This window comes from Augochlora pura, chromosome 4, assembly GCF_028453695.1.
Source record: "Augochlora pura isolate Apur16 chromosome 4, APUR_v2.2.1, whole genome shotgun sequence".
NCBI classification, from domain to species: Eukaryota; Metazoa; Arthropoda; class Insecta; order Hymenoptera; family Halictidae; genus Augochlora; species Augochlora pura.
This window is the reverse complement of record NC_135775.1, coordinates 21,887,046-21,912,951: the sequence shown is the minus strand read 5'-3', so window position 1 is coordinate 21,912,951 and position 25,906 is coordinate 21,887,046. Positions and strand designations below refer to the sequence as shown.

At 41.4% G+C, this 25,906-nt stretch overlaps 1 protein-coding gene across 3 annotated transcripts; it reads left to right on the top strand.

Annotated features, from left to right (window-relative positions):
* Window positions 1-129: 129 nt before the first annotated feature.
* Nsyb (neuronal Synaptobrevin) lies at window positions 130-25,683 on the top strand. 3 transcript variants are annotated; one of them, XM_078179702.1, is made up of 6 exons: window positions 130-271; window positions 8,819-9,039; window positions 11,338-11,417; window positions 11,722-11,773; window positions 12,564-12,622; window positions 17,200-17,526. In XM_078179702.1, coding segments are annotated over exons 1-5 (369 nt in total). In that variant the 5' UTR covers window positions 130-269; the 3' UTR covers window positions 12,578-12,622; window positions 17,200-17,526. The 3 variants fall into 3 exon arrangements, with proteins under 3 accessions (XP_078035828.1, XP_078035826.1, XP_078035827.1); XM_078179700.1 differs by lacking the exons at window positions 12,564-12,622; window positions 17,200-17,526 and adding an exon at window positions 22,826-25,683; XM_078179701.1 differs by lacking the exon at window positions 12,564-12,622.
* The last annotated feature ends 223 nt before the right edge of the window (window positions 25,684-25,906 follow it).

Sequence of the window (25,906 nt, the reverse complement as noted above, 5' to 3'; positions counted from 1 at the left end):
TTCTCGGTTGCTCGATGCGAACCGGAAACGAAGGGTCCGGAGACCGAGGGAATTAGGGGAAGTTTTCGAGCGAGATTCGAAGTTGCGTGGTCGATCGAGGTATCGTAGCTCGCTACGGCGATATCGCGGCGGTGCCTCTGGAAATTTTATCAATACCGCGACCGTCTAGTCGCTGACAGTCACTCGTGAAAAGTACGCGGTCATCCGACGGGGTTGCCAGACCAGCGGATAGCTCTAGCCAAGGAAAGCAGAAACGAGCGACGAACAACATGTGAGTAAAGCATCGTCATCAGACAATCAACCGATCGTGCCCGTTGACAGTGCATTATTCGGGCCAGCAGCTCTCCGAAAAACCGTTGGCCCGATGATAGACCCGCGATCATGGATCCTCCACCGGATCCCCTAACTCGCTAGCTAATCCCGCTGTCCACCTGCTACGCGGACTCGAGCAGATTCGTTTTCGATCAGAGAACAGTCGGATCCCATCGATTTTCATCCGATAACAACCACTTTGCCACCGAACGGCTAGCCACTTTCGATACCGTCGAATGTGTGTCAGCGGGAAGGGAGGCTTTTTGGCCGAGATTTGAGCCGTCTCGTTGGATCAGTGGACTCCGTGGATCGTGGGTCTAAATGTCTTCGAACCTGATACTGTCGACAGAACGATCCCGAGAACGTTGGAAGTCATAATATCGTTCGTAGGGAATTTTCAAAAGAAATCGGTCCAATTACGGCACCGAATATAAGGGTCGCGAGTTTTTCAGATCTGTTTCGAAAAATAGGGAATTGTAGAATCCGCTTGATTTTCATGGTGTCGAATCGAGGTATCCCAGGGTTGCCATCGGTTCGCCGGAGGAATCGAAGCCAGCAAGGCGGATTTTAAGACGCAATTTCCTAGGCCTTTGTCGGCAATCGATCCTCCTGCACGGCCTGTCCGCGACACACGACAGAATTTCCAATAAAGTGCAGCAAAGCTTAAAGCGGACCGCCGAGCCCAATTTCTTCCGGACGGCGAAATTCCGGTCATTGAATTCCGGGGCCTCGGCGTGGCCTTGTTTCGCGTATCTCATCGAACGCCGATAGATCGTGGTCCGGCCATTAATTCTGCCACAATCGACGGACCTGCGGAACATGTTCCCTCGTTGATCAGCTGCGCTATCATTTCCTGCCCCATATCACGCCGGAATTGGCACTTGTTCTACTTGCAACATTTCCGAGAAGCTTTGACATTATTTCATAACCGTTATGACGTTCTCAACATTTGTATACCCTTCAATCGTTAACCGCCTTCCACGGTAATTCACGATTTGATCTGAAAAATTTTTAAACGATTTTACTTGAAAAATTGGCAAACAATTTTTAAGCGGTTCATGAGATTGTTTTGCAACCGGGAATCGTTGTGTAGAGAAATTTCTGTTGTCTGACATTTTGCTGCATTTTCTCGACGAATGGAGCCAAACGAGGTTCTTTCTGAACCCGATGGAATCAGGCGTTGAAAAATCGAGTTCGACCGCGGTAATGAGTGGGAATTATTGATGTTTGATAAGGGATCGACGGCCGAGAGATGAAATCAACGTTATCGTAGCGAGACAGGGGCTCTAACACATTTTTCGAACCGTAAAATCGCGAGGCTTAATTGCGAACACACACGTACCGGTGGCAATCAATTGCGAAATACATGGTACTATATGTTATACTAGCTGTTTCTATATTTAGATAACTTTTAACCTTGCTGCATGCGAAGTTGAAAACATTGATTCGTCGGGTTCATAGAGTTCATGGAATATTTATTTGAAGCAAATTAGCCCGGTGACGATCAACAAAGGTGATACACCGTAGAATAATTTGAAATCCATAGAATTCTACGCAAAATTCAACATAATGATTCAATAGGTTCATCGCTAAGTAGAGTAATTCGGCAATGGTCAGACACGTCCGGAATTCCAAGGCGGAATCTCAATTCGATTGGATCCTACGCCTCGCACTACGTGAAACGTTAAAAAACAATTTGATAGACTCTCGAAAGGAATTTAAAATTGATTACTTAGTAGATTGGTCCTGTCGTGGTTAGACAAATTCGAGATCCGAAAGCAGAACTTTTATTCTTGACATTTCTCGATCCGTTAGCCGGAACGAGAACCCGTGAAGTCTCTTAAACGTGTTTATACGATTTATTAGAAGCGGTGGCGGGTAGTTCGTTCTTGCTCACGTCGAACCGATCAGGATCCCGTTAAATCCAGTCGAAATCACGCGCAACAGCAATCAAAAAGTTAAATTAAAAGACACAGAAAAAGTAGCACAGAATGGATTATCCGTTAACTGGTCTCGGATCAGTCACTTCTCAGCGAGCTCACGCTTAAAGCCGCAGAAGAGCACTGCCACGATGCAGCTGACCTTCTCTTTAAACAAGATACTGGCCGTGCAAAGAATTCCCAGCGATCTGCGGCTGACCCGACACGATCCCCGACGATTCTAAGATTAGAACACGCGTGCGAATATTTTTTTTAAACGAGACTGACATTTTTAAATCGCGGCTAAAGTTTCTTCGTGTGTGGGCTGCCAGCCAGCGAATCGATACTTGAAGATGACTTTGGCTCGTCGGCGGGAGCACCGAATTTGTTTACGTTTCCATTACTTCTCCTAGAACTTCACACAGAACGATCCACAAAATCCACTAAATCAAGAAATTCAGAGACTTTCAAGATTGGAAACATTTTCTTCGTTGCTCCGCGAAACGGTGTAATCAGTCTCAACGATTCTCCAATAGTTTCCATGTTAATTGTTCCATTTTATTACTGGTGCCGTGAATACTTTTGCCATTACTTCTATCGTCGCTACTTGGAATATTATTACTGTGGCTAATGGCTCCGTTCCAGTGTAATTAAGAATTCATTAGAAATTCAATTAGCAGCGCAGTTTCGATTTCCAGAAGTTCTGTCGCAATCAACGTCGCGAGAAGTGCCGGGCGGAGAATCGGCCCGCGGATCGAACTTTCATTATTCGATTAAAAAACCGACTGTCATGGCGGTCGACCGGAGCTTCCGTATCGCTCGATTAATAAACAAACCATCTCCACGCGAACCATTTCACGTCCACTTCGATAGAAATTCAATAACGACGATAGCCTGGCCCGACCTGTCGCCGATCGATGTATTAATCCGATTATATAAGCTGCTCGAACGCATGGAGCCTGAAAACCAGACGAACCTCACTCCGGTGCTTTGAAAAAAAATAGTGGGAAGGTGAAATACCCTTCCGCGCGGAAAAATAAAATTACTGCAAATCGTTCGATGTTTCCCGGCATCGGGAGAAAAAAACCTCTTCGACGGCTATTTCATATTTATTACATATATATCGCATACATATTTCAGATATTTATCATTTTATATTTACTTGTTTTGTTCCGTTGCTTTTAATTGAAACACGGGAGATCGATTGATTTTTCACGGAACACACCATTTCCGTTCGATGCCTTTCAATGAACTCGAGTTTCATTCCGTCGAATATTCTCTGATAATGTTTCGGCTTTTCGAGTGCCCGGACCAATACCGTTCCAGGCGATTCCGCGTGTCAGCGATTCTAAAAATCATTCGGTCTCGCGGCCGTCGAATGCTTAGAAAATGCGATTCGGAGCGTGAATGCTCGAAATTCTGTACGTATCTACGGCCGTTCGAATGCCGGATCGATCGGCTGTTGCCACTCGCCGGTTCGATCGGCTACCAAAAATAAAACCCGCACTCTGCTCGACCGCTTTTCAATCCGCCATCGTTCCATTTTTCTCGCCGGAAATACTGTCGGAGCTTTCACTGTTCTACGATTTTTCCTAGTTTTCGCTGTCGACGCAATATTTTAAATCGAAAAATAGAAAACTAATAGCACGCAAGGTATTGCAGATATATAGAAAACTGTCTAATAATAGACGCGGTATTGTACGTGGAAAAATTCACTAACAGTGCACGCAGTCCATGAATAGACAACTAATTGACAGTACAGATATGCAGCAGTTGAGATTACAAAATAGACCATTAACTAATATTACACAGAGTACTGTACATAAATGTTTAACTCGTATTAGATACAATATACTAAATTATAAATTGGAAAACTAATATTGTGTATAGCGTAATAATAAAATAAAAAACTAATTATTGTACGTAGCATTCCGAATTATTAGTGACAAGTGATTGATTTAACATGCATTAACACCCACGACAGTTTTTACAGTTTAGAAATGGAATAATATCGATTTAACTAATCCGATGAATGTAATTAGCAATTAACGTGTGAAATTCTGTGTAAATCTATATGAATTTTAGAATGTAACAGTGCACAAAAGTAAAGCGATTTTACACTGTGGGCTACTCACCCACGCATCGAAACGAACAAAACCGTAACAGCAGTTTCGAATCGATTTAATTAGTTCGAGAGAGAGAGAGAGATTTTGTTTCATGACGAAAAAAAAGAACAATCAGGTAACGAGCTGGTGATGAAAAATAATTGAACTAATTGTAGGGGATCTGCAACATGGAAAATCGTGTTAATTGAAGGGGGGGGGGGGGAGTGCGCAGCGTCTGCGTAATGATGTTTGTAATATTTCTTGTTCGTGCATCTGGTATTTCCTTCTGCACAAATGGTCTCTCGCGCAGACCATACAATAATAATAATCATAATATTTCCAGGCGCGAACCTCGCTAGCAATCTTTTGTTTCCACCGGTATTTTCATGCTTATCGCGGCGGGATGGAGACCGTGCTGAATATATTGTTGTAAATTACCGGGTTTTATAAATTGCGTGAACCGGTGTCTAGGGAAATTTCATTTCTCTAAATCGCCACGGAACTCGGTGCTTTGTATTTGCACTGAAAATACCAAATAGACGGTAATAACGTTAAGAAGACAATGCTTCGAATGAGCGCGATTAAATTAAATTTCGTGTTCGTTGAAAAGATAATGTTCCCAGAAAAATATAAAGTTGACAGGACAAAGCCGTCTTGTTGGTTGTTACGTATGCAGCGTTGAGCATCCTCTAGAAATCTACGTGTTAAAAGTTTTGAAAAATTGGATCAGTTGCAACTGTGCACGCCGGGCGAATGCCAGGGTACGAATGAGATTCGCAGTCCAATTATAACATTACATCTCAAAGAACCCATTGAAGACCTTTAACGAACCCGAGGAGAATTCCGTCCCGGGAAAAATGCAAATTGACTCGATATCCAGCGTATTTCCCTTTTCCCTTCTCGGCGCCCGTTCCATCGCGAGAGAACACTTTCGGTCTCGGCCGCGAACTTTCATCGAGATCGAAGCAAAATGAACGACGAGAAATAAGAAACCAGAGAGAAAGAGAGAGAGAGAGAGAGAGAGAGAGCGAGAGAAGTCGATGGAAGCCGAAAGGTTAATATCAGCTCAGGTGGTATTTGATTCACCTGACCGCAGTAGGTATTTCATACGTAAATACGGCTGACCTTTCCGCGCAGGGAAAGACCTTTCCCTGAAACAACGTACGATGTTAGTTTAATTATCATGAAAGAGTCCTGCGTTGGCGTAGCGCACACGTTTCCATATTATTCATTATTTTCAGCGCCGCGTGTCGAGTATCCGGCATCGATAGTAATCTACCCCGATACAAACCAACGTTCCAGCAAGATTACTACCGGATCTTCTCGTCGACGCTCGAAATAGCTGCATAATTCTGCTATCACTGACTCGGTTCCGCCTCTTGTTTAAACAAATTTCACCGTCGGCATTGTTCAAACATTAGCATTTCGTGTCCCCATTCAGTCGGGATCCTTTTTGCAACATGCTCCATTCATTGGAGCTTTAGAACTGGGATGGGTCTATGATTAGACGATCTGGAAAAGCGTTTTATATTTTAATACGCTACACTATTTCTAGCATTTATATATCCATATAATTCATAGAAGCAATGAGGTGGCACATAGTCGCAAGTAGACTGTCGCTTTTTGGCCAGACAGACCTGTAGATACAAGATACAAGATGTCATTTTATTTCTATATTAGTAACTATAATTTCAATTGATTCAACTGATGGGAGATGGGAGAGAAACTGTCAATAGATTGATTCTAACTAGATCGGACAAGCTCAGAATATAAATTGTACTGAAATAGAATGTTATAATGATCGTACTCGCAGTCGGAGTTCAGATATTCCTTCAGATCCGACTGATCGAATTGCTAGAATAGTAATAAAAGTGTAAGTAGATCGTTCCGTACTGAGTCAGGTAAATTCGAAACACTTAATAAGCTCGCCTGCTTAAAGCATCGCTGAATCTGCCTCTCGCTTTTTCCAGGAGAATATTTCCTACAAATTCTTCAATTCTCCATTCACTGCTTCACCCGATCTTCATATTTAGAGAAATCTTGCGCAACTCGAGTAGTCCTTACAGCGTGTTACGCCGGCGAAAAGCTCGGAATCAAGATGAAGACGCTTCTGATGATCTGCATTACGCGATCCAGCGCCAGATATTATCACCTTTGCATCGACAAAAGTATCGCGGAGCCACTTAGACGACGATTGAAAAATCATTCTCTCGATCCGTACACTTCCAGACGAACTTTCGCGAATCGTTCGTATTTCGAAAGTAGCAACCACAGTTTCCCACTCCGGACGAGAGGATCTCGCAGGGGCTTAGGGGAGAAGAGACATGAAGCATCGCCGGAAGACAATACGCATTTTTGTCGCGGACCGCGCAGCTTTCAGAACCGTGTCACGAACTTTGCCCTTTCGCGATCGTTCTTCTGCGGCCAGCCAGGGGCATGTCGGGGACAAAATGCTATGGGATAGAACGTGCACGCGCGCACCATGCTATCCGGCGTTCGCCACCATGGCACGGGGCGGAAGGTCGTAGGTTCCGCGGAAGTTTCGTCGCACCTCGGTCCCACGCAAGAAATGAATCTTCCCCGGGCCATTAATGGTCCCGTTTCCGCGTGGGCGTCGCGTTAAATCAATAACGAGACGATAGCACGGATAAAAAGACCTATCAGAGCCGCGTGACCGCTTGAGCCGGGCCATTGTTGGAAGAATTCAATTGAATCTCACGCCTCAAATTTACGCCGCCGTGCGACGGAATAATGCCAGCGTTTTTATTGACGACGACTCTCTCGGATCGGAGAATATTATCGGGAAAACGATCCTTGTCCCAGCTCTATGTCGATGTGAATTTCATGCTCGCCGATCGGCGTTCCTGTTCCTTTGCCGCGATCGTATCTCGGCTGATTTACCCCGTCCGAGTCACAGACACGATTGTTGCTAGTTAATACGATTTTCCAAGCAAGGATTACGTAGGCTGTCGTATGAATCGTGGGGTAGATTCATCCTATTCGGATCATTGTTAAGGCATTCAGAGCCGCTTTGGGTTTTCAAATGACGCGTTATAAAAGATATTGATCCACTGCTTTCTGTAAAAAATCTTTCTTCCAAACTTTCTGTAGAATTCGTAGATTTTAAGTGAACTGATCTTATATTGATCAGACGCGATTGCACGAGTCCAGACATGACTAAATCATTCGTAGTTAATTTATTTTTTTATGAATGTAATTTGGTAGAATATTGGCTCGGTACAAGGTGATAAACCTCCTTGCAAAACTGGTAACCTCTAAGTGGATTGGCCTTGCGTAGATCAGACACGACTGGATCATTCTTTCTGCGGAAATGGTGAACTCTAAGTAGATTGCCCCGCGCACTGGTCAGACATCCATTGCTCCAACCCAGACGTACCCGAAACGTGACACCGTAGAATTACTTATCCAAAGTACTTCAAACCCTTATTAACCATTTATGCACCAGAATCGCGTACCGGTGTACCCTATAACGAAAAATATTAAAAAATATTAAAAAATTGTGTACGAAAATTTTTGACGAAAGATAGCTGTCAAATAGATCCTGGAAATTTTAGAAAGATCAAATATTTGGGGAGACTAATCTCTCTGAAAATTGGAACGGCAGGGAGCAACTTTTCCAAAGAGAAAAATTTATTCTCATCGGTCTGCGCGGGAAGCGCGGTGCTCCGCAGGGAAGTGGATCAAAAAGAAGGTTGGAGAGAAAAAAGGAGAACGGAGAAGCGATCAGATTAGTTCTCGCGGCTGGTTCCGCATTCAATGAATGCTTATGCAAATCTCCTCGTGGAAACTGGTTCGACCGCCTTAAGATTTCCACTCGCTTCTAATCCTCTCGTCGGCTCGCGTATCGCGCCGCATTATGCGCCTGCACTTCTGTCGCCATTCAATTTCCTTTTCCCAGAGATTAGGGAATCGACGCCCGAAAGAATCCCTTTGCATTCGGGATTAATGGCGGATTAAATATTGCGAGAACCTTTCGGAATTCTCACGTAGAATGCCCAACTCGAACGGCCGGCAAATTTTACAAAAATGTTAGTTGATGATTATGCGATTTAAACCAGTCTTACTAATGAGCAAACTGCTGACATTTGTACAAATGCGTATTTTTTTAGAAAATAAGTATGCCAAGGGTATGTGATCGGAAAATATCCACCGATAACATCATGCAATGTGGAACAGTCGTTTGCGCGCACAAATACGTTTTTAACGACAAACGTCATCTTTAGAAAAAAGCTTGTGATATGCTGTAATTCGAAGTATAATGTGCTGGAATAACTCTAAATTGTTTCTTGATACATAATGATAGACCTTACACTCGATATAATATAGACGTAATAACGTAATCTAATAATAATAAAATACTCTTACAAAAATCGCAGTCTATAAAATTGTGTTTATCGAAAAATTAATAGTATTCGGTGGAGAAGCTGTGACGCTAATTTGGACGATTTGCGTTTGTTACAGGGCCACCGAGGGCGGTCTAGCACCGGATGCAGCTGCAGCCGCACCAGGCGCAGGAACTGGTGAAATCGTAGGGGGTCCGAGGACGCCTCAGCAAACTGCCGCGCAAAAACGATTGCAGGCGACGCAGGCGCAGGTCGATGAGGTCGTCGACATCATGAAAACAAACGTCGATAAGGTCCTGGAGCGTGATCAGAAGCTCTCCGAACTCGACGATCGAGCAGGTAAAATCGACATCGATTTCGTTCGGTCAATCGGATAAAGAGATTAATTAAATTTTGTGCTGACGAAACTCGTGCCTGTTTCATGATCACTCTGATCTTGAGAAAAGACCTCAATGGGATGAACACATTAGCACACCGCCTCCATAGAATTCTGAGAGAATGCCTTCACGGAAGGACGATGCAAATGAATTGTGTATAACTTGTTTCGAATAAAATAATATCCAGGTTCTCTCGTAACGCGATGATTATTATACTTGGCTTGGACAGACAATGGCAACACTGTCACAAAAGAATTCTATAAGAGCAGCCCCAAACGAGTCAAATGCAAATGAGTTATCCCTGACCAAAGCACATCTCCATCTCGCTACGAATCAGGCTATGTTCCAGTTATCGCACAATGGCAGTAGATCATCCCTTCCGTGGCCAGACAATCATACGATGTACTACAAAAGGGTACCTTTTCAAATGCTTCGCAAAACTGTGTGCGAATGAATTATTTGCGGGTCGAAATTACTTCTTGAAAAATCACCGGACACTTGTGAAAGACTTTTCTAATAGATTTCCTTACCACGATCAGACAGATTACCCTTGTATTCACATGCTACACTAAGTAGATAGTTCCTACTATCAGGCCATCGTTTCACTTATCATTGAACACTCTTTAAATGCACCACTAAAAGAATACCAGTCAGTGTAAGTCCATTTCTCTTTAGAAGTTTCTCTTTTGGTTAAATGAATTTCTATCTTACCTTACAATGAAAATTGCGCTTCGCATCATTACTGATACTGTCATTTTCGTAACAGCTAATTAGCAAAACCCTTTTATTCGTCTCAACTTTAAGGTTAATGGACTTGCACCGATTGGCTTCTGAGCCGTCCATATATCACTGATCAAGTAAACCAAGTAGATCGTGCCTGTCACTGCCAGACAAACCCTCCGAAGAAAAATAAGATTCTAAAGACGTAACAGTTTCCGAAGGGGATACCGGCGAACAATGAAAATCATGGATTCTCAGCATCCAATTACTACAAAATATTCGCATTAATTGGTAATTACTAGAACGCCCGGATGCGACCGGAACGTATGCCTGAATTGTTCCCTTAGAATCCGGAACGTAACGGCATTACGTAAAGACAATGCAGCGGGGTGGGGTACGATGGGAGTGGGTTACACGCGAACAAATGAACACGCCCGAGATATTATGAATGGACGGTGGATGTTCGAGCGGAACTTTCCCTGGAACGTCCGTGGAACGAGGGGTGGACGGAGACGAGAGACATTTAAGGTGCAAAACTGTCAGAGTAACGATTACGGGGGTGGACAAAAGGCGAGCAGGATTAAGCCGAAGGACGAGCAGTCGTTCGAAGGATCTTCCCTCCATTCATCCTCGCTCGGCGCGCCGCGGTGTTCAAGTATAATAGTTCGACCCTGCGCGTCCGACTGCACACGGATATCGATTACTGTGTCGGTCCCTGGAAGAATCGATGCCGATGCCGTGGCCGGCGCCGCGTCACACGGTAGCCAATTTTTGCCTAGAGACTTGGACAACAAACTTTACAAAATTAGGGGAGAAACTGTCCAACTTTGAGCTGTAGCCTCGCAGTGGAACAATTTTACGCCGCTCTATTTGTCCTCGGCTTGCCTTGGAGGAGATTTAGAACTTTATGCGTTCATGGCATGCGCGGATTCCTTAAATACAAGAAAACGTAGATATTAACGAGATCGCAAAACATTTTCGTTCTGCAACGAGTAATCTTTTTGTGGCGAAGCAGACTTTTATTCGATTCGAATTTTTAAATCGCGATCCATCTATTAAATTTATGTTTTATCATTATAGAAAAGTAAAGTAAATGCCAGTAACTAGATTTTGTGCTTGTCTTTTTGTGATATTTTATTTTCATTAATCTTTTAAGATCGCCCAGATCCTTCCAGAATACACGAAACACCTTTGACGCTGATTCCGAGCGTAGCCCACGTCTCTGCGAGTAGATACACAATGCACTCTCTCGTGGGAGGCTGGAACTCGTTAGGGAAGTACCGTGCCGTCAACGTAATTGCCCCCCACCCCCTGATTTGTTCGTCATAGCACACAGCTGATGTGGTGTTCTCACGCGGCGGAATTCCGCAATTTCGGATACGAAATTTTCCAGATGGAATTCTTCTAAAATCCATTGAGAATGGGATCGGAATTGTTTGTTTATCTTCGAAATAGCGTGACCGATGCTTCAATGGAACATCGAGGTGTCGGTGTAAACGTGGTTTGTTGTTTGTCACGCTCCTGTGTTGTTTTATTGTAGATGCGCTTCAACAGGGAGCGTCGCAGTTCGAACAACAGGCGGGAAAACTGAAGAGAAAGTTCTGGCTACAAAATCTGAAGGTGAGAAGTTGGATTGATCATGATTAAAAAACGTTATATGTTTGTTTTCAATCGTCAATCTATCTATGCGTTTCGCTGTCGAAGAATAAAATAATTTAACCGATTTAAAGCAGAAATAGAATTTGTTTCTACAGTTTCGTCTAGGTTTTTTTTTCTATTTGCCACTCGATCATGGAACCCGATAATTGATTTGTTGTTGGAATGGAAAATATTTGTGCGAACGTGTACACTTTTATCAAATTTTCGTCGTTTCTACGTTCGTTTAACAAACGACAAGAATAACTCTATTCTCTCTGTTCCATAGATGATGATCATCATGGGCGTCATCGCATTAATTATCTTGGCCATTATCGTCGGTAAGTAACCAACGGTATAGATGCACTTTGAAAAAGCTAATGACACCGCCACTGTAATTGTCTTTGAGTGTTCTGTGTCATTTCATCGATGACACCCACGCCACGATTTCGAGCGATCGATTCAGAACCCGATAACAATTCACCTTTAACGAAAAATCGACGTCAGAGCCTCTGATTCAACTAAAGAACAAACGAAACAGTTACAGAAAAATACATATCATTCAAGAATAATTAGAAATAGATTACTATGCAACGTCTAAAATAATTTCTTTCAATTTAACTATTATTAAAACTTAAAGAATTATTGACCAGTACACAAGTAAGTTAATAAGATCTACGAAAGGCAATTGTAATTTTCGTTATAGGCTCGGATAAATAATAATGGCAAAATTAAAAGAAACCATTTTAGTTATTGTATAGTAAACTAGTTTCCACAGACAGCTCGAGCCAGTTAGATGGCTTTGAAAATGTTATACTGTTTTAAAATATGTTCGAAGACATTTTATACTCGCTGCACGAATTTAATATCAATCGACGGGAGTTTTCTAAATGAATCGATCGTTTAGACCCACCATCACTGTCAGTCTGCATTCCCGTTCTAACAAATAAGAGAAAACGGAACATTTAAAAAGTATACTCTCTCTTTTTAGTCCTTCGCAAAGATTTCGTGCGAGCTCTCGGCCGCGAGCGGCCGGGAAATTCTTTCTCTGACGATAGAGCGATTATTTCTCACTGCCGCGCCGATTCAATTCAACGTGTGAACTCTATGTGTTTCTCTTTTCCCGTCTAGCGAACTTCATGTAGACGTGCTGGTTGATGGAAGAGATTTGTGTGTGAGTGAGTCTGAAGGTAGAACAAAAAAAAACCAAAAGCAACACACAAACTGCGACCGTTTTCCGTGTTACTGTTGTCTGTATCTATCTCTGTCTCTCTCTCTCTCTCTCTCTCTCTCTCTCTCTCTCTCTCTCTCTCTGTATATTTATTTCTCGTTATTTCCGCTCTTGTCCACCTTGTGCTCCTTACCTTCTTCTATTCTAGTAGGTCGTGTGTGTAACGAGTACCAGTGTATACGGACATGTGTATATCTCCGTTCTCTCGTTGTTTCTCTGTAATACCAAACACCCGCAAACCTTGTTCAGACAACTCTCTTGTCGTCCCGAGTATCTCTCTTATCTATGGTCCCCGCGCAATTGTTCGCAATTCCGTGAGAATCTTTCCGAATTTTCATCGATCGATGAAAGGTGCGCTCGTCTCGATCCGCGAAATTTGCAAGCGTTCGCGGCACCGTATACTCGAAGAAACATATAAGATGTTAAGTCTGACAGCGTTTGAACACACCTGTGCTGTACTCGTGAATATCATCTCGCAGCGAAACAGTTCGAGAAACTTTGCATAATCAAGCAACGATCAATTATCGCAATCGCGAGAGTAATTTCCCGGAATGGTTTGATAGCAACCTCGAGAGCAAGAAAGATTCTGACGAAATTGACGCTTGACGTCGCTATCTGTATTCCATCCACCCTCTAACAAACCGTCCCCGTCCTTCGTGGCTTGTTGTATATTCATGAATCACCGATTTAATTGGCTCGAGGCTTAATTAACGATCCCGCGCACGCGACGCGCCGCGAGACGCGCGAGGACAAAGGATCCGAGAGAAAGATCGAAGGCGACGGATACGAAAAACAAAAACTTAGAAAAAAAAATAAATAGAAAGAAAAACCGATGAAAAGAGAGAAAAGAAAACAAGATCCGGAGGTATAAAAGACGGTGGTTCGTGAATTCTCGACGGGCTGTGAGACTAGGGTCGAATGCCCAGAGCAACACGATCAACAGACAGCGACACCACAAACATCAACAAACGAGAGGCTTTGTCGGATCAAAGAGCTTAAACGCCGTGAATCGATGCTTTTAATGACTTATCGACGGGAAACCAGTTTTCCAAATTAATTATCGCATTTAGCTCGCGCTACGTAATTGCGCCGGCTGCTTTGACGTGCCGTGTTCCGAATCTGCCCGATCTTGTTCTGCCGTGTTAATACGAATCGTGCCTCTGCACAGGCTGCTTTCGCTGAATTATGCGTACCGTTTTTAATAGTTTATCACCGCCACAGTTGCGCCGATACCGTATTTCAAATGTAATCGAACAGGCCGTTTCGGTATTTAATTTGAAACGTGAATAAGCTGAGAACTGTAGTTCATTTCGGATTGAATTCTACTGGTTTCATTAGTTCAATTTGAACAGACTTTTGCGACGACATTATTCGTTTTTGTATGGAATCGAGCTGATTATTTTAATATCGACGACAGTTTTCGTATTTTATCTTGAGTGCGATTGCACGAACTGGAATTAGAGTTATCCAATCAGATAAATTTTCACAGATCCATTGTTTAACGTGATTTATGTTTTGAAATTGATTTTTCCGGCGTTCAGGTTTCGCCAAAGCTTCTCGCGATTTTTTCGACTTTGCAACAGGTTTTCGCGATCTACTATAAGCGAATCGATGTATAGATCATGAACAATGATCGTAAACGAAAGCGTGATACGCTCTCGTGTCGAGAGTACAATATTAGGAGTCGAAACAATTGAACGGAAACGGTTAAAGAAGTAATTGAAACGCTAGAAACCACACTAACCACTCACTCCTCGCCACGTAATTGACTGTTATGTGTCTGTCTGTACTCTTTTGGTGGTTATTACCCCTGTGTGTCTTCCCCGAAGTTAGTCCCAGCCAGTGGTTTTCAATTTTCTGGTGGTTGACGAGACCGATAGAAACGGAACAACCTGACATAGACTAGAAAAAAATAAAGCTAATGTAATAAGTAACAATCGCAAACCGAAAATACGTGAATGAACGGGAAGAACGACGGACCGGAAATCTAATAATAAATGATATAGAAGTCGAAACGAACGATCCGAAACACCACCGAGAAATGAAAACACGAAATGGACAACAGCACAATCGACCATTTTAACAACATCAACAACAACTACAAGTTTACCAAAATAAAATCTCTCGTTTTACAACAGTTAAAGAAACAACAAGTACAACATCTCAACAAATATAACTAACCAACAACAGTAACAGTTAACAGATCGACAAAAGGTCTCTGTATAAGCTTTTGTTTAAAAACACCTCCCCTCCACTGTTCTCTTCGGTACGGTAAGCTACAACTTTTACTGATGCACTTTGGTACCATTTCCAGTCTCTTACTATACTTTTTTTCTATCATTATTATACTACTTCTCGGCGAACGGTCGAAACCGAACTCAATCGTCTTTGTTAACAATTGCGTATTGCTGGCGAACAACATTTTGTTGTGCTTCAAACAAAAGATTTCTGTTGTTACATTAACTAAAGAAATGTATGGAAAACATTTTTCCGTAAGCGAAACCTGCGGGTGGATATTCTTAATTAATAATTTTTACAATGATATACGGTAGTCTATTAACTATTGCAACGTGAGTAGAAATTGGTAAAATGGTAAAATGGAATCGTAAAATTAGAATTTAAACATTAAAATTAAAATTGCAAATATTTAAAGAAAACTTTAGTATTTCGGTTTCGACTTACCTTTTCAACATACTTCGAGCTCGAAGATACCTTACAGGTTATGATTTCAATTCTTAACCATTGTACGTTGCACGCAGAATTGAATCGTCAGTCTGTAAAATAATACAGTATAGATATTGATTACTGCATTCACAAATAAAACTTATTTTATATAAGCAACAAATATCATTCGGTGCGTCGTATCAATAAATATGGCTAAAATATTGCTAAAGACTGCACAGTTTTCTAAAATAAAAAGAGATCATATTTTTACAAAATAAAAAGAGATCATATTTTTACAAAATAAAAAGAGATCCGATTTTTATAAAGTTCAAAGAGATCAAATTTTTACAAAATTGGAAGGGATCAAATTTCTACAAAATCAAAAGGGACCAGATTTTTCTAAAACTGAAGAGGATCGGATTCTTCAATTATAAAAGGACCAAAGCCGTAGCATCTATATTTTTACAAAATAAAACAAATGAAAAATTCTGCGCGCAGCACTTGAATTTTCTGCATATTCGATACAGCATGAAACTTCTTCTCTTCTTCTCGGCCACCAACAACTTCCCTTCCTTGCGCCCTTTTCCAGGAACTCAAACAGCAGAATATACAAATAACAACTGATATATATATGTATGTTATATACATAATATAATATAAATATATATTATCTCTGCGACTGAGCATATATTTCTGGGACGATCTTCACGCAATCGCATGCCAAATTTTATTTTCTCTCGCTTGCTGAACGATTAGGATCTTGAAGCATGACGCGGTTTCGTGTTACGTGTTCGATTTGATAGCAGAGCTTGCGCTCGTCGCGAGTCGCATGGCTTGATGGATCGTTGAAGAGTTTGATGGATTCTTGGCGAGACTTCCGGTCGATCGATCAACGAATGTTGATGGAGATTGCAACCGAGATATCAATCTCCTAGAAAATTGCTGCCGGAAATCTCGAACAAGATATTTTTCTAGCTTCCGAACGATCTGTGTTGTGTAGATTGATAGCGTTTCTATGGTAGTCAGTGTTCAGTTTTGTAATTGTTGCATGCGATTTTCTATGGCTGCGTGTACGTAGATTGCGACATTCCTTTTTGCGAGGAACGAGGATCGATAACATCTTGACCAGGGAAATTATTGAATCAGGAAATGGAAATTATCCGATTTGAAATTTACTTAAAAATTGCTTTCTTTAAGCGCAGTGTCATTATTCTAACTACTGAAATAAATGTCCGATTAATATTTTGTTTCATAGATAATTTAATATATTGAATTATGTTGCGTTGGGAATAAGAAACGGTCTCCGACCAGCGGCGTAATTTTATTTATTAATTTTTGTAAAATTTCGCAACAATATAATGATTTTTATTTCGCTTCAACTTTTAGTATGTTTTAATCAAATTTTAATATTAAATTATAGTATCAAAAATGGTAGGCATACCAGAAAAATCCTCCGAGTGCAAAGGGTTAATATATCTATATCAATATATCAATATAAATATTGCCTAAAATCTTGATTAAATAACCAATGATCGAACTGTATGACCTATTCAAAAATATATTTCATTTCGAATGTCTCGCAATCTCGTTGAAGTTACGATCAAGTTGCGATCGATCCTCGATCATCGACAGTGAAAGAGTTAGCCCGCGATTCTGCATGCGATCGCCGGCAAAAGAAAGCGATCGAGCCGAGTCGATCCTGCCGGAAGAAAAAGATCCGAACGCCTCGACGGGTGATCGAGGAAAAAAAAAGTTAACGAAAAAAAAAGATCGGAACCTAATAAAAAAAAAAAAAAAATTAATAAGAAAACCGGTCCGGTGAAAAACGAAAGGGGACGGTACCAAAACTCGGCTGTTGTTGTTCTTTTGCAGCGAGAGCCACCGGCGGCAGCGACTCGCAAAACTGAACACGCGAGTCAAACTAAAAAGAAAAGAAAACGAGAAACAGAACGAAAAGCAAAACCGAAACCAAAAAGCTAAAGCAAAAACCAACAAAACGCAACCGGGAAACCAAAAAATCTGAAAAAAGCTAAAAAAATCATACAAAAGAGCAACAAGTGAACAAGAGTCCACAAACGATACGAAGTGTGAACGAAGAAAAAAAAGAACGTGAAAAAGAAAGGAAGACATAGAGAAAAAGGAAACAAGATAACGATTGTAAAAAGAAAAGTCCTAAATAATTAATAGACACAGGGAAATTGAGACAGAGATCGTGCCGGAAGTGGTTTGGAGAAGATCCAAGGGAACAGGGATGATAGCCATAGATCGTCGACGAAGCATCCCGAGACGGTGAATCTTTCGGAGCAACCCGAAGAAGGATCATCGATCATTTGGGTCCGAGGGAGAGGGAGGTCGTAGCGATCGAGGAGGACGAAAGGCATCGATCACGATACCTATCGCAGTTTCGTCTGCTGTTCGAGCTATCCGGCGATGATCCAGGCTCGAGCAGAAGCGGATCTCGATCGAATATATCCTCTCGAATGGACGAAGGCTGGCCGGAACGATCCACGGACGAGATTCAGGGCTCAATCGTCCGGTGGGATCCTTGTAGATTTTCGAATGTTACATCGAACGGTAACGATAGAACGCGGGGGATCGAAGGATCGTGTGGGATCCAGACGCGCCGGAGGTGGACGAATACGAACGATCGATAATAATAGATAGAGAAATCGTTGCCTTCCTTCGTCCATGGTTTCGTTGATCTACGCGGCAACCAAGGATAAATTCGATGGCCAGTGTGTCTGTGTATAAAATAAAAATCGAGAAGAGAGAGGAAGATGGATCTACAGGACGAAGAAACGATTCTAGATCCGGGAGCAGATAGATTTTCGACGAAGGCAGAGCCGGTATCGTAGAGTGTTTCTCATTGTATCCCTTTCCCCACCGTAATCAAGTGCCGAATATATAAATAAATGCGTGTATAAATGTATATCGACGTTTACTTTATAAATACAACGTGTGCGCGCGAGCGCGCGCCCTCGAGGCCACGTGTGATCCAGGAATGAAGATGATCGCTGGATCCTGGGAACCAAGTAAATATTCTTTTCGAGAGAATCGATGGATTTGTTCGATCGTTAATTTTTCAAGGGCCAGGCTTTTGTTTGAGAATTAATATTAATTCTACACGGGGAGGGGGGGATTGTGAAAGGATCTACGCTGCTGGTGATTCGATGCATAGCAGTTAAAAGATTTTTGAGAACCGCGAGTTTTAAGGTAATTTCAAAATCTAAGAATGTTACGTTGAAATCTTGACTATAACGTTTGAACCCAGAAATAATTCGAGGAATTATAATTACAAGGTAATTCTATTACGTTATAATTCTGGGCTGTAATTTAAAGAATATTATTTCAATTACGATGCATTTTAATCACATTGTATTTAAATTATATTATATTTCAATTACAATGCATTTCAGTTACACTCGCGATTAAAAGAGTTAACAGTTGAATTAACTGGAAGGCTTGAATAATGTAATTAAATGAGAGCGTGGTTGAAATACCATATATTTGAAATACAATCTAATTAAATTGCGTAATTGAACTAATATAACTCTTCTGTGTAAGACTTTTAACATCGAAAAATAAACAGTCAGAATACCTGTGAAGTATCCAATAAACTAGTATAAACTTTCCAACGAAAAAGTGTTTAATCGGAATTTTTTTCTCTGAAATTGGGAGCAGAAAATGCTTACAATTGTCTTGTTCAAATGAAAATGTACGAATGATCGCTGCGCAGGTCTGTAAAATCGCTTCTAGATCCCTGGATCACGCGATCCCTCGCGTCCCAGCGAACCGTGCATCTCGTGCTGTAAATAATATCATTTTCTCCTTCACGTTCGCTCGATTACGACCAACAAATGCCGACTAAACCGATTCGAGGAGGAAGAATTGCGCGAAATAGCCATTGTAAACGAAAAAGAAAGAAAGAGAGAGAGAAAGAGAGAGAGAGAGAGAAAGAAAGAAAGAAAGAGCGAGAAAGAGAGAGAGAAGAAAATAGAATGAGAGGGAGAGAGCAAGGGAAGAGTGAATGAGAGTGAGAGAATCATCCTTTGTTCCTTCCATTTGGTCAAAGAAAATAAAAGAGGAATATTTAAGGAAAACAAATTTTAGCCTCGGTCTGCCCTCGTCGAAAACTGACGAAACGAGAGATCGTCATATATGCGGCGAAGATGCTCGCGAAAAGAAATGTGGGAGAAATGTGCAGCTAAAGGAAATCTATAGGAGATACCTGGAGAGCTGAAGAAAAAATATGTTACGAGCGAAGAGTATGAAATCGAGAGAAAAAGAGAGCGAGAATGAAAGCGTGTAAATGAGAATGAGAGAATGAGAGAGAGAGAGAGAGAGACGCCCTAGGGCGACTATATAGGTTCGTTTTAAGGCTTGAAGAATTATCCACAGATGTTATGTATACATGTTAATAATATTAATAATAATAATGATAATGGTGACGATGACGATGGTAATAATAACGTGGATAAGAATAATTACGATAATAATAACAACAATAACGATAATAATAGCGCGGGGAATGAGTGAACAGCGCGGACCGAGCGACGAATTGATCACGATCTATCGCGTGAGATCTCGACGAGAATCCAACGATCTTGCGGTACCTGTTACGATTACCTTGTTTATTTAAAAAGTATAGTCTTATCTATAATATTTGAACATCATTAGATTTTTGTATTCAAAATGCATTTGAGAGCAAAGAATATGCACAAATCTGCATGAATATATAATGCTCAACCTCGAATGCTTACTGCAGAAACATTAATTTCTTCGATGGGTCGCTGATCTCTTCCAAATCGTTTTTATTAGACTCGCGAAAAGTTAGTCATTTAAATTGTACGTATCTTTTAATTAATTTTTACATTGCTCTCATTTTTATATAAAATTCCTTGAGAATGAGAATAAATAAATTATCAGGCCGCATTAAATTCGTCATAGACTTTACTACATCGTTGCTTATGCAACATTATTATCTATCTAAATTTAATTTGAATATCGAGCGAGAAAATAATGAAATATTTGTTTGATCACTGACAAAATAAATAGTGAATATAAATGTGAATCTCGAGGATCGAATTCAGTAGTTTTCAACTGGTTAGATTATGCGAAACGAGTGCCGCAAGATCGATTGGAACTCTTTGTCGACAGCTCGCGCGCGATACCAAGGATGAAACGGTGTCCCCCAAGTTTCTCATCACCCATCCAATTAAACGGATCCGATTAAACCGAGATGGATGTTCAAACACCGTGACTTTTCAGGCAGATCGAGGAAGTCGTCGATGGGTTTCCTTTCCATTCGTTTCATTCGTTTACTCCTGTCTTCGTCGATGGTCGTGTTCGAGCATTTACCGAGCCCCTTTCTCCGCGCACAATGTTGCAAACGATCCAACGAAAATCCATCGATAATTTTTGTCACCGCGACCCTAGTTCAAAATTCGAATGAAACTGTGCTACGGTATATTGAAAACACTATGAAGCGGGTTCTTCGCAACATTGCGTAGAAATGATTTTTTAAAAAATATCTTCGTCTCGATCGGTGCCCATCGCACGGTGCAATATGAAAGAAATTGTTCTGATTTTCAAAGGGGAAATGTTTTCTTGGCTTGACATCTGCGCGAAGAAAGGGACGCAAGAATTGTTGACGAATATAGAAGAACTAATAAATGGAAAGCATTGTTGATCATTCGCAAAAAAAATACTACAGGGAGGGGTGAGGATGCCTTCTCGAGCATCCAAAATCGGAAACCATAACATTCGAGCTCACGAATTACTTCGAGCAGCCCTGAACGTCATGCGATACCATTTTGACCGTCAAGGCGTTAATTATTAACGACGATTATGATCATAATTATACCGCTTTCAAACATTGTACAGTGTCGAATAAAAATTCCAGTGCGTAGTCAGAAAAACCAAACGAATCCTAAACAATGGTGTCGGCGGAGAAAACAGAAAGAAAGAAAAGTGATTACGAAAGTGTGTCGAGCCTTCGCTAAATCGGTCAATTATCCTTGTTCATTGCTATCTCGCAACCCTCGTGCATCGTTACGACAACAATTACACGAGTCTTTGATCCGGCCGGCACAACTTCTTGCGAATCGGTCGAACTTAATTTCATCTCATACAAGACGTTAATCTCTACTTAATCGTCGATGCTAACAATGCGCGAGGGCTGATCGTTGAAAATATCGTCGAGCGACTTGAGAAACTCGACGAAACTCGGCTTGGTCACGATCGTGACCAGAAAAAAAGTATCGAAAAGAGGGTTCGATTGTCTCGACCCTGCAAAAAGAAACGCTCCTTCACGCCCACGCAGAAGAGGATCCATTTAGAACCTAACATACACTTGATACGAATAGGTAAGACTATCAAATCATAATTTTGTTTCCGTTAAGTCTCCTTTGAATCCGACCGACACATATTCCACCATTTCCCCGCTACAAGTTTCCGAACGAAAACGGGAGAGAAGCGTGTTAATTAGACGGAGACATATCGAAGCGAGGTTCCTTTTATTCAACACACGTTCGACACCCTTCATCGATCGCCAGAAAGCAGACAGATACATAACTCCTCCCTCGCTCCAGTTTCTTTTCGATTCGAGGACTCAAGATTCTCACCTCGACAAAATTCAAAATAATACTCGATCCACGAGTATCCAGGTTATTTTCTTTCGTAACGGACCGGGTTAGACTTCCCCAGCATCGAAGCATAAAAGATTATTCCACCGGTTCATAATGATTTCGCCAACCCTATTTATGAATTATGTTTGAGGCTTAGGATCTGGATCTAAACACGATTTATGAATCTTCTCCAGAATTCCAGACAATCACTGCACTCCGATTTTCGAAAAACTGTCGATACTCGAACTGTTATAATTTCGTAAAGTACGGTCTTATGACAATAAACCTGGACTCATTTTGAAGTTTGAAACTTCTATTCTTGCTCTGTGCAGTTCATTTTCTAATGACGAAAATCAGAAAATCTTGCGGATTGAAACGTCTGTGAATACATTCGAAAACTTTTCTCGCGACTAAGGACTAACAAGGATTTTAAGATTGAAGCCTCCTCTTTGCAACGACCCCTTAAACGTTGACAAACGATTTTGTTTTTAGACGCTTTATCCAGCTTTGAATGGAACGTATACTGCTTACGTTACAATATTCAAGGGCTTCACACGATCGAACTTATACTTTGTTACCGTTTCATAAAGCGACTAGAAGAAAATCGTACATCAAGTTTTGTGGGGTCGTTTTAAAGAGATCTTCGAATCCGTGTTAGATTCATCGATGAACAAAATTTTGTAATGTTTCTGAAGAGGTTTCTTTACAAGATTATAATAATTCAAACGTCAACAATTTCTCGAAAATCGGAAGAGGTAAACATTCTTCGCCTTGATCTTGTTCATTACTTTGGAACGATTTGTTTGATTTTCGACGCCGACGAATGGATTTCGCACGACTGAGAATTAATTTATAAACGTTTCGTTTTTCAGCGAAATTCATGCCAGCAGAATCGACGCCGCCGCCGCCACCGCCGTACGGCTACCCGCCCCCAGGTATGCCAAATCAAATGCCCCCTCCTCCGCCAGCCCCAGCTGGAGCAGCCGCCGCGAGCGGTCCCGAAACACCTGGCGCAGCATTGGTCAGCAACGAGAAAATTCACAGCGTGATGTAAACAACTCCGCCGTGAATCGCAATACAAATTTTCCAAAAGTAAACTTAAGCCGATCATTACACGAGACGAGAAGAACACAGAGAAGAACGGAAACTTCAACCGAAGAAAACGCTGGCGACAGCGTCTATTCCCAATTAATCCTGCAACTAATAGATCTCTTTTCGATCACACACAAAGAACACATAAAAGACCGACACAGAGAGACGTTACGCCGACAGAGGACACACATATACACGAGATTCTTAGAAGGAAATCGAGCCTCCGTGGAATAAGGTTCGTTTGTGTCGATTCTCCGGGATCACCGAGAATCTGCGCGAGATCTATCGTGATCCGGATCTCGTATTTGAGTGACTCGAAGCATCATAGAGATTCCTAGAAGGAAATCGAACCGCCGTGTAAACGATTGAGGATGGCGAACCGAGACGGGATCGGCGGTCACATTGGTTCTCCGGAATCTTCGGGGATCCAGGCGATGTCTATCACGATGCAGATCCTGTCTCAGGTGCTCGATCAATTGGAGAAGAATTGGAGGCAGTTCAATTGAGCAGCCGACGCGGCAATTGGATTTCTAGGACCTCTTCATGGCCGGGGAACGCCTTTCGCGAGGATAAATTGAAGAGAACGAGTATCGAAGTTGTGAATATAATAAATAGCGTAAAGAGATTAATCACTGAAGCTTCTCACTGTCCACGAAAGCGCTGAATCACACGAGGATCTACGGTCTAGCTCGCTGGAAACCTCGTAATGGTTTCTGTTTCCGTGGGGAACGATTCGCGAAATCCTCATTCCACCGAGACGCTCGCAGTTGAATTAATTAACAGGTCATCACCCGTCGCTACGAGCGTGATCCTCGACGCCGTGATTCCTTAGCTTTATCCCTAGCTGGTGAGACAACTGATCAGGAGAACGAAAACTAGAGCACGTGAGAGAGAGAGAGAGAGAGAGAGAGAATATAAGATGATTTATGAAATTGTTAGTGGGCGAACATACGTGTGTTGAATTACACGCAGGTGTATATGTACATAAATTACTACGAATTGTCGATGTAAGATTATAATATAAATAATGTGACATATAAATAACAATTTAGAGAAGAAGCAAACCACGGGGAGACATACCGAAAACCGAAAGAAAACGTAAAAAAAAGAGAAATGAGCGAAGAAGAGAGAAAAAGAGAGAAAGAGAGAGTGAGAGAGAGAGAGAGAAAGGGAGAGAGAACGTGTGGGAGAGAACAAGAGAGATTGTTAGATACATTGTTTCTTGTTAGACTGCGGATGTTTATGCGAAATAAACATTGTCCGCGTGAATTGCAAGAAATAGAAACGAAACTGCAAGTTTTTTTCTTCCTTTAAAGATTGCAACAGATTAAAAATAATACATTGTCATTACTAAAGTCTTTTTATCTTTCTAACGTTTTAAATTGCAACTACGCCCTTTTACCATAAAAGCATAAAATCCGCAGTCTACTTTATTGTCCATCGATTGTATACAGGCTCGCGCGGATGATTTCTGATTGTTGTTGCCGTTGTTGGATCATTTCCGCGATCTCACCATCTCCTCTATTTTCGCGAGAATATAGATGTAGCCTGTAATTAGCAATCTGCACCGTTGGTTAGCACGTGGATTTCGCTACCTCACACGATTCAGCCCTCTTTTCAACTATCGGTAATTACGGAGACTTCAGATTCACGTTGTTTCTATACGGAATTCCCGGCTAGATTTTGTTTACGGAATGAATGATTCGCGCTACCATCAGTATGATTTTTAATCGTCCGACAATTGGCGATCAGTTTTGTTGAAGCACTCGCGCGACCGACGAATGAAAGTTCCTCGTTTCAAGATATCTAGTCATTTACGTTTTATAGTTCGTTAGGAAAATTCCAAGTTTTTCGAACTTTCCCGTCGTGGCGCAGCGAACGATCAAGGGTGTAATTAAAAGTCTCATTTTGATCGATCGCGCTGGCCTAATTCGATTGATGATTCGCGGAGGCGCCTCAGTTCTCGCGCGTTTGCCACGTGAGAAAGGTAGGAACCAGGGTTTCGTCGAGTTTTTCAGCAAGAGATCATGTTGCTCTGCGTAACTACTTCATCTATGTAAAAAGAACACTAATTACTAATCCTTCTCTGGGAAGAGGACACGGAAGGTCGAGGAGCTGTTAGAGATTTTTCGAGTTCCAAATAGAAGACGCCTCTTTGCTATTTTATTCGTCTAATTAATCATTCTCTGTCGAGATTTCAGGATCACGCCGAAGGAATCGAATAGCTCTCTCGACGCGTCCTTGCTCAAAACGCAAATAAAAAACGAAATCTCCCTGTGAAATCCTGCACCCCCCCTCCTCTTTCCGAAATAACAAAGAAAACTTCCCCTTTTCTCCGAGGCGCTTACCGAATGTCCAGGAATCGATAACAGAACAAAAAGGAAATAAAGCAGGCAAAAAACCATTACTTAAGATGTTTGTAAGTACGATGAAAAAATAATTATGCGTAAGATGGCTTCACCACATAGGCAGTTAATATCGTAATTAAATACGAGGTACGAATAATAATCGCGATAATTGGTTGAGTTTGAGCGTCATACGATTCGCTGATTGTGGAATCTATGTTCATCTAGGAGATGATTATGTCTTAGACGTTACTGTATATTAGCCTTAAATAAATACAATTATGGAAAAGGTATGAATTTCTCTGTCACTCTCCCTAATTTAACTACTAGAACAGATGATTAATTAACTTCCGATCATTCTTCCTGTAATAATTTTAATCAAATGAGAACATATCGATGTCCTTAAATCTTCTTAATTTGTCAAGGTTAAGTTTTGTCTAATCCGAACATGTAACACCAATTTAATATAATTAAAAAATATTTTCGGAAGACGCGAGACCTAGCACAACATGCTAC